The sequence below is a fragment of the Curcuma longa genome, chromosome 16, assembly GCF_044706935.1.
Source record: "Curcuma longa cultivar G26 ecotype Majalengka, Jawa Barat chromosome 16, ITB_CL_G26_1.1, whole genome shotgun sequence".
Classification (NCBI taxonomy): domain Eukaryota; kingdom Viridiplantae; phylum Streptophyta; class Magnoliopsida; order Zingiberales; family Zingiberaceae; genus Curcuma; species Curcuma longa.
Window position 1 is genome coordinate 1,621,265 of NC_133876.1, and position 9,542 is coordinate 1,630,806.

At 36.6% G+C, this 9,542-nt stretch overlaps 1 protein-coding gene across 1 annotated transcript; it reads left to right on the plus strand.

Moving 5' to 3' along the window:
- Positions 1-6,075: 6,075 nt before the first annotated feature.
- On the plus strand, positions 6,076-8,546 carry LOC141847324 (abscisic acid receptor PYL8-like). Its single transcript, XM_074735338.1, has 3 exons — positions 6,076-6,382; positions 6,703-6,918; positions 7,876-8,546. Exons 1-3 carry the CDS (start codon positions 6,200-6,202, stop codon positions 8,089-8,091), a joined length of 615 nt encoding a protein of 204 aa, XP_074591439.1. The 5' UTR covers positions 6,076-6,199; the 3' UTR covers positions 8,092-8,546.
- Positions 8,547-9,542: the final 996 nt, after the last annotated feature.

Genomic DNA, 9,542 nt, shown 5'->3' on the forward strand with positions numbered 1-9,542 from the left:
AGGTCATTTTGTTGCATTTGCAAGAACTTCGCGACGATGAATAAGAGGTAATGTCTTTGGCTCTCGATTCATATCAACCATTGTATCAATTTTTTGATTTATCTAATGTAGTAATGCATCATTTAGTTCGATTATGATGTACCACAATTGCTTTCACCAGAAAAGTTGGACTTTGCCACCATGCATTCATCTTTGATGTTGATTCTTTCTTCCGATCCCAGACACTGCATGTGCTGGATGTTGTTGGTCGGAATTGATTCTCTCTCTTGTCTTCTTCGCTCGCTCCTGGCCATGGAGAGTGCGCGCACTGTGCTCGCATTAGTGCTCACTCACACTACTGCATGTACTCGCATTTGCTCATCATTTAATTGACACACTGCATCGATCGATCGGTAAGCATGCATGCATCTGACTTGGTTTTAGGTTATCCTGTGAGCATCATAATCAGTTGCTAAGCATCTGGCTTCATATCAATGGGTCCACCTGTGTGAAGGACATGAGCATTATTCTGTACGTGGTGGTGGAACATCAATGGGTTTGGCATGTTTCATCTTCCATCAATCGATTCTTCCAACACATGGCATAGGATGGTAAAGGCCATATTGATTGGTAGGGGCTCAATTGATTGCTTCATATTCTTATAATTCACTTTCAATCTACTCAGTTCATTTGGATTCATCCTCTAGTTGATTGGTAGGGGCTCTATGTTTGGCCAGTGTTCCATGCCTTTGCTCTTCTAAAGCTCCATCAAACCTCAATTGAGTTCTTTGAACTTGCCATCAAGCAAGCGAAACTCTTGGAGCTTGCTCTATGATCTTAAGTTCACAACTCTATCAATAAGTTTTATGAACTCCATGTGGACTATTCAAATATTTGTATAATTGATGCACATATCAAAAACGTAGGAAATAGTTAAATCATATTGCCGACGTGTCAAAATTATGTAGTTAAACCCAACCATAGATGAAGTATTATTTCCCTAACATTCTTTCCCTTTTGATATTTAACAATCCATTGAAGTTGGAGATTACTAAAATCAAAATAACTAGGCAATTGGCTAAAAAATCCCCCTTAATGTAAGCTTACTTCAATTTGAGATAACATATTATCCATGAGTTGAGGTACCATTTATTTTCTAATTGGGAGAGGTTCACTAAATTCTTGTGTTAGAAGCACACACAAGAATTCACTTCATGGAGGTATATATATATATATATATATATATATATATATATATATATATATATATATATATATATATATATGTATGTATGTGATGTCTTTTGACTTTTGAGGATCTTCATGACACCTTTTTTAAGGACTTCAATTCGATCCTAAGTTCCTTGAGATCTAATGTCATTTCTATATGATGTCTCTTTAAGGATCTTTAGTCACTTCCCCAAGGTCTAATGTCATTTTCACAAGACCTCTTTGGAAGATCTTGTTCATTTTAATTCATTTTGAGGATCTCTCAATCACTTTGCTAAGATTTTATGTCATTTTTTATGATGTCTCTATGGAGATCTTTAGTTAGATTCGAGAATCTATTGACCATTCCTCGAGGTCTTATGTGTTACGACTGGTGCGAGCTAAAATAGGTGAATAGCTTCAATTGTTTTTTGCCTTAATTCCGTAGTCATCGTTTGATTGCACAGCAAAATTTTTAAATCAATTTGACACCACATGTACAACACCTTGATTTTACTTGATATTCGTCTCCTTGAGATGACTAATCCAAGGATTTACTCCTACGATCTCTCGCCACTAAGAAACCTCTTTTTCGGATAACTTCCGGAGGCGGAGAAATCATTTATAATCTTGTTCTTACAAGAACATAATAAGAAAAGCAAACACAAGTACAAATGAAATTGAAAATGATTTTACAATGAAACCTTACTTTGAATCTCCAAAAATTGGCATCGTCTCCTCTGCACAAAATCTCCTTTTCTAGGGTTGACATCGGGCTGAAATTCGCATACCAATCAATTGATCTTACTCACCAATCGATTGTCACGTTAGATCCAACTATTTAAATATGTAAAATGATTATTTTACTTGATCAATCGATTGGAAGGTCCCAATCGAATTGCTAATCGATTTCAAGATCTTCTGTTCGTTGGCCACACTCGATCAATCGATTGCTTGACACCACCAGGTAACAAATCTAGATCTTCCAAGTTTAGATCCCCAGATACAGTGTATTTGCAAGAATTTTACTCCAAATGGGGAGCGCAATCAAAGGATGCTGGGTGTCTGGGCTGGCCGCTGCGTGCACTTCCTGATTTACCTTGGTGGCCGGTGGGAAACTTCCGTGGGACTGGACCGGTCACCCTCAGGGATAGTCAATGAGACTAACTGGGATTTATCATTTTTTAGAGTTTTAAGTTTAAGTCCCTGGGGCATGGTGCCGCGGTAGGACATCTAGGTTGTCACCCAGGCACCTACGATTCGATCCCCAGCTACGGCATATTTGCAGGAATTTTCCTCCAAATGGGGAGTGCAATTAAAGGATGCTGGACATCTGGGCTGGCCGCTGCGTGCATTTCCCGATTTACCCTGGTGGCTGGTGGGAAACTTTTATGGGGTCGGGCCGATCACTCTTAGGGATAGTCAATGAGGTTAATTGGGATTTATCATTTTTTTTAGAGTTCCAAGTTTAGAGTTTGTCAATCGATAAGTGAACCTCCACCAATCGATTGCTAACTCTAATTTTTGCTTTTCCAAAGTTGAATTCGTGTCTTACTTGGTATCTAATTGACTTCAACGTACTAAGATTTCCTTTGGCCAACATCCAGTCATTCATGACATACTAAGACTTTCCATTGCCCAACATCCGGTCAACCTTGACCTGCTAGGACTTCCATCATCACTAAGTGTCCGGTCTTTCATGACACATTTGAACTTTCCATCTCGTGTCAAGTGTCCAGTTCACCTTGATCGACTTGGACTTTTTTCTTGTCAACTTTCTGTTGGACTTCAATCACTATTTGTCTAGTTAATCTTAATCCACTTAAACATTCCTCTTGCCATCTTTCCGTTATACTTTCAATCATCAAGTGTTTGATCAATCTTGACTCACTTGGACTTTTCTCTTACCAACTTCTCATTGGATTTTCAATCACCAAAGTGTTTCTGTCAACATTGACCCACTTGAATTTTTTCTTCCATTAAGTTTTCAATCAACCTTGACCTATTTGACATCAAACTAACATATTGATCAAACATCCAAATCTAACTCGAGTCAACTCGAACTTGATCAACCTTGACCTAAGAGTCAATTGCATCAATAATATATCTTATATGATGCTTCTTTGGGGAGGGGATTCAATTCAATATGAGGATCTCTTGATTGTATCCTTTATGATCATGTCATTTTTACATGATGTCTCTTTGGGGTTTCAATTCTATTCTTCCTATAATGTTGCTTTTTGAAGTAAACAATTGTTATACAATACTACTAAGAATTGCAAACATATTAGTGTGCATCGAGTTCATCCAAATTGGGAAGTAAAAATATGAATAAAAGAGTTTTAATTCTAGACACAACTCTATAATCTCTTAAAATTGATGAAATCCACATATCTCCATAATGATATGATATTATCCACTTTGAGCTTAAACTTTCATGATTTTATTTTCAAGTTTTATCCAAGAGGTTTTATACTAATAGTAATATCTTCCATCTTATAACCTCATATTCTTTTTCATATATTTTTAATTGTAATCTCAACACACACATCTCTCTCAATATCCCAACCCCAATAATAACTCTCTTACAAAGCCATCTTACTTGGAATTTTGCTTTGGCCTTTAGGCCCTCTCTTCAATCTACTCAAACCACATCTTTATAGTAGTATATATATATCGACCTAGCCTTTTTTAACATTTCAACATAGCTTCTCTAGAATTCTCATCTTTCTAACTCATAGCTTCCTGAGTGTTTTTTTAGGATGGATGTCATCATGATTTAGGATTCCCTTCCGTACCATGATGGTCATGAACTAAAGCTAGGAGATCATATAGTCTCATGTCTATTTGTCAATGGTCATTATCTTATTTAGGGTGACCTAGAGTACAACCAGCTAGATTGGAGTGGGGAGACCATATATATCTTGTCTCTCATCAAATGGATGTGTGTTGGGTTTAGAGATCCATGTGATCTCGAACACAAAAACTACTTGTCTTTATGCAACTACATGTATGCTCAACCTCTATCAATCGCGAATATACTAATCCATCACGGCCAATTTTAATAGATGAGTAAGCTTTTTGAATTTTTTTAGTAGGATTTTTCGGAGGAAATAATAGCATTAACATGGTTGATGTGAACATAAAGGTGAGTGGCCAAGGTGGATTCCATGGTAACAAAGATGCACTCTACCAACTAATCTATATACACAACTTTAAAATTTTACTTGGTATCTATCTTCTTGAAATGACTAATCCAAAACTTACTCGATCAATAAATATCAAACCTTGATCAACCTTGATCAAGAGTCGATTACACCAACAAATATCAAACCTCGAAAGGCCTGTGGGTGCTTAACATTGTTCCATCAATAGTGGGGTTTTAATTGCCCCATATTAGTATCACACATATGAATATTTAAAAAAAAAATTCAAGCCATTAAACTTATTTAATTTTGTTGAGTATAATTCTAAAGAAAGTACTCATCTTTAAATCTTTAAAAAAAGTTTACTAGTAATATAATTTAGAATAGAAGCATGTGCCAAAAAAACAAAGCTTGCAACATATTAAATTCAAGGATCACCGAAAGTAAGCCGATCTCCATCTACTAATACATTAATTACTCTGTTATCTATAAAATAATGTCATTTGTAAATTTTATATTCCTGTTATCATGGTCTACTATTAAAATAACTACATAGTTCCTTTTGTTCGATTCCTCTAATCTACTCCTAAATTATTATATCATAGAATTATATGTGATTCCTCTAGTTTGATAATTAAAAAATATTTTAAAAATATAAAGGATCAAGGTCGGTGTTTTTGTCAACACCAACTACCAAATAAAATGTATTATTACATGTGGTCACTGTTGATTTATATGATTATCCTCTCTATTTGCTAAAATTCATTGTCTCAACGATTCCACACGATTGATCATATGATTATCTATGAGGAGGAAAATCGAGAAACTGTAGTTGATCATGACGGAAGAGGACATTGCTTCAGCTTCACCGAGATTCGACCCTTATCTATTTCAGTAAATTCGCTCCGTCGTAACCAACTCAACTATACCGCGAGAGCTATATGATTAACCTCGATAATTTACTATTGCAAATAATACCAAAAGACCCCTCTAAAATCAATAATTTTATGGATAAATTTTCAATCATCAAAAGAACACCGCTCTATTTAAATTTTTTTTTATCAAAAGTAATTCATATATAATTATCCATTTCAATTATTATCTCTCATTTAAATTTTTTGTCCAAATGGTAGCTGCTACAACCAATTTTCCATCCATTTAGAATTTAAATAGAAGATAATAATAAAAATAATATTGAAAGGTAATTGGATAATTATGAATGCATTGGAAAAAAGATGTACTTTTGATATAAAAACTTAAAATGAGAAATTCTTGATAATTTCAAAAAATAACGATTTTTAACCTAAATTACCAATAAAATGACAATAATTTAAATTACATATATTTTATAAATATCTTTATTAAAAAAATAATAAATCTCAGTTAGTCCTATTGACTATCTCTGAGAGTAATCGGTTCCCACCGGCCACCTACGGAGATTTTCGACATCCTTTGACCACCAAAATAAATTACAAATACGCTGCAGGATCGAACCGTGAGTGTCTAGATGACAATCTGAATATCCTTATCATTGCGGGGACATAAACATCCTCATTAAATATGGACAGTAAGGTTGATTATGAATTTGCTAATTTGATTAATGGGCCCACTAATTTAATGAGTAAACCGATTGGATTCTCCTAACTAATAATTAGCCGACACCACCAACATAACCGGCCAGTGGCAGTTCTGTTATAAAACACAGGTCCGGTGGCTATTTGATTATCATCGGCGAGTAAGATTGGGAGAGAGATTACTTCATCGTGTGGAAAGGAAACGGCATTGTTCATCGAGCTTGAGATTGAAGATCGCAATCAGATTCAGGGCTTGAATCAAGAAGTGCGATCTGAGTCCGGGGGTATAGAATGGTCTGGAAGAACAGTAGCTCCGGCGGAGGGCGGTGGCGGCTCGCCGATGAGATGCACGCGCCGGAGGCCCGGTGCAGCGCCATGGAGGCGGAGTGCCTCCGACGGTTCCATCGGCATGAACCCCTCGAGAATCAGTGCAGCTCTGCCGTCGTCAACCACATCAAAGCCCCCGTCCAGCTCGTTGAGATTCTTTCTCTTTTTCTCGCTTCCTTTGTTCTTGGCGCGCGTGCTCTGGATTTTAGCTTCTTCATTTTGTTCGCTATCAGATTTTATTGCTGCCCCTGATTTGATTGCTGGAATAAGTTTCTTTTCGTTATAGTTTCGTAACCTCGCGAGAAATGAACTCTTTCCTGTACGAACGCTGGTTTTTTGCTTGTGTTGAATTGAAATCGAGTTGATTCGAAAGTTTTTTCTAGGCTGAAGACAGCCGTTTAATTGCATAGAAAAAAAGTTTTAAATTTGTTTAGTTTGGTGGTGACTCGATTCGGTCCTTGTGTCAGGTTTGGTCCTTGGTGAGGCGATTTGATCAGCCACAGCGCTACAAGCCCTTTGTGAGCAGGTGCATCATGCAGGGGGATTTTGCAGTAGGGTGCTTGCGAGAAGTGAACGTCAAATCAGGGCTTCCTGCTACCACCAGCACTGAAAGGCTAGAACAGCTCGATGACAACGAACACATTCTGGGCATCAAGATTGTTGGGGGTGATCATAGGCTTCAGGTACTTTGATCTTCTCACTTTTAGTTTTTCTAAGAATTCCTTCGTCATGCTTCTACTTTTCTGTCCGCCTGCTTGTAATATGCAACATACATGTGTGAAGTAATATGGCTGCGCCATCTTGAATTAGCATATATGTATCATTGTGCTCTTTAAGGAAAAGAAACCATAGTAATTAATATCCTCTCAAGTGGATCTTTGACCTATCAAATTACTAGTAGATGGTTTTGTTAGCTTGTGCTTGAGGTACTGCCATCAGTTAATAGTATATATTTACGGGAACAGACAAGTTTCATTCCCAAAATCTCGACATACAAAGACCTTATCAACTGAGCTGATGGTTAGTTCTCATTAACAAACTATTTATCTCCTGTTTCTATTTTGCCTTCGTAGAGTTTGTTACAACTTTAGGAAGTAAAATAGAGGTAAACATGGCTCAATGATAACAATGAAATTAGTGATAAAATTCCATGCCGTTATTGTGCTTATTATTCAAAGTCTGCTAAAATTTTGGCTTGATTTTGCATTAGCCCATGTAACTCTTTGATAATTTGAAGTGACTGAGAATTCGAACACTACATGTGTGTGATTCTGATTATACCCATGTGGTAAGCTTGATCATTCAGTTGTCGTCCACTATAATTAGGCTGACGTAAAGTTTAAATAGCACAGTTTTCCTTTATCCCTCATTTGATCTACTGGATACATGCTAATATTGTGTTGAATTGAGGATGAGCATATTCTATCATAAAATGACTAATCCCTTGATAGGGGGAGACACCCTATATAGACATGTTAGATTACCACACTTATCCATGCGGGAGACTAATGAATGTGAATGCCCTGCAATGTATGTGCTCCATCCCAGCTTGTACAATTTGTAGCATGCACATTGATAAATTCATTGTTTGTTTTATCTCTTCTCTTTTCTAAGTAATCAACCTTCATTTTTTTGTCCAGAACTACTCATCAGTGCTAACTGTGCATCCTGAGATTCTTGATGGTGGACAAGGGACTTTAGTTGTAGAGTCATTTATAGTTGATGTGCCTGAAGGGAACACTAAAGACGATACTTGTTTTTTTGTGGAGGCATTGATCAAATGCAATCTAAAGTCTTTGGCTGTGGTATCAGAACGTTTGGCAGTTCAAGATCTGACAGAGTACAATTCCCTCTGATACATGAATGCATGGAGGTGTAGACTGAGCTCACTTGCAGACTTTGAGATAGTTGAAATTTTGATATTATGTGCTAGACTTTTCCTTTCATGTCCAACACTTTCCACTGGCCTTCACTTCAGGAATATCTTTGCCTAGTAAGCCATTGAGAACTTGCCCATTGCAGCCATCCTAGTCAAATATGAAGCAAAGTGCATGGTTCTTAGGCCCTGGAGTCACGACGATATGAGCAAGTATTTGAGCTGTACCATTTAATGGCAGTAGCAGTTAGTCAATCTAGATGGAAGATGGTAAAGACTTAATATTTGTCGCATATCATTAGAACTTTTATAATTTTTTTGTGATATTTATGTACATATTTCACTATCTTCTCATTTTTTAGAGCCGGAGGAGAGTGTAACATGAAGCTATTGTCGTGTACTTATATTAAATAGCTATACTACTTATGTTTTCAACTTTTGTTTGACTACTATTTACTCAGTTTCTTGATCTCTGACACCCTTCATGAGAAAGAGCAACTATTTGCCGACGCTATGTTTTTTCACTTGATAAAATGAAATTTTCTGGGCTTCATTTGACGGCAAATTTGCATGGTGGTGGCCTTTTGTAAGCCTCATGAACATTAAAATTGATGAACATTTATTCTGTTCTGGTCAAAGCCTATTTGGAGGAGTATCTATTGTTTCGACACTGGAAGACAAATAAGCAGTCAAGATGAGACCAGCTGCTGAGAGTGGCTGGTAGATAGCTTTGTAACAAGATGAGGTATCCGAATGTTGCAATAGGTTCAATAATTGTGGCTCACACTGTTTACTTTTCAGTAACATAGCTGTCTTTTGTTCATAGTCTCTCCCAGTCTCATTGTTTATGTTTCCATGTCGATCTTATCCGTTTTACTACTTATCATTGTGTCATATTGTCTCCAGTTAGTTTACCAAGGCCAAATTGTAGTTTCTACTAGTAAATACATAAATGAAATACAGTGTCCCTTGAAGTTTTATTGACTTGAAGCAGCTCTTGATCACTGTTTGTATCCAATTGTCAGATTGGACAAGATCACCATGCAGCTTCCCCTCCAACTAAAAAACAATTCAAAATCACTACAAGGGAAGTGAAGTCAACAATGGTGATAAGAGGTGAGAACATATCTTTGCGTGATAACAAGGAAATAAGCACATGGAAATATACAAGATTGTTGATAAATTATTGGGAGAATTCTGTAATATGAAACCAAATAAGTATATTAATGGTGGAGATATCATAGCTCACCACCCTAAGGATTTGAAACTAAAATCCTTCGAAAATGAAGTAGGACTTTGGCAACAAAGCAAGCCTTCTGCTAACAGTATGGTTCATCTATTCTGTTCTTTTCCTCACTGTTATTGGCAGTTGCGATAAAGATTTACTTGAGTTGATATTTAATAATACACAAAGGGAAACATTTACGATAA

What these genes read in the sequence shown, in the direction of transcription:
- LOC141847324 (XM_074735338.1), top strand. Translation starts at nt 6,200, where the DNA reads ATGGTCTGGAAGAACAGTAGCTCCGGCGGAGGGCGGTGGCGGCTCGCC. An exon ending in TCAAAGCCCCCGTCCAGCTC is followed by an intron (nt 6,383 to 6,702) that starts GTTGAGATTCTT and finishes TCCTTGTGTCAG; the next exon opens with GTTTGGTCCTTGGTGAGGCG. An exon ending in GGGGTGATCATAGGCTTCAG is followed by an intron (nt 6,919 to 7,875) that starts GTACTTTGATCT and finishes TTTTTTGTCCAG; the next exon opens with AACTACTCATCAGTGCTAAC.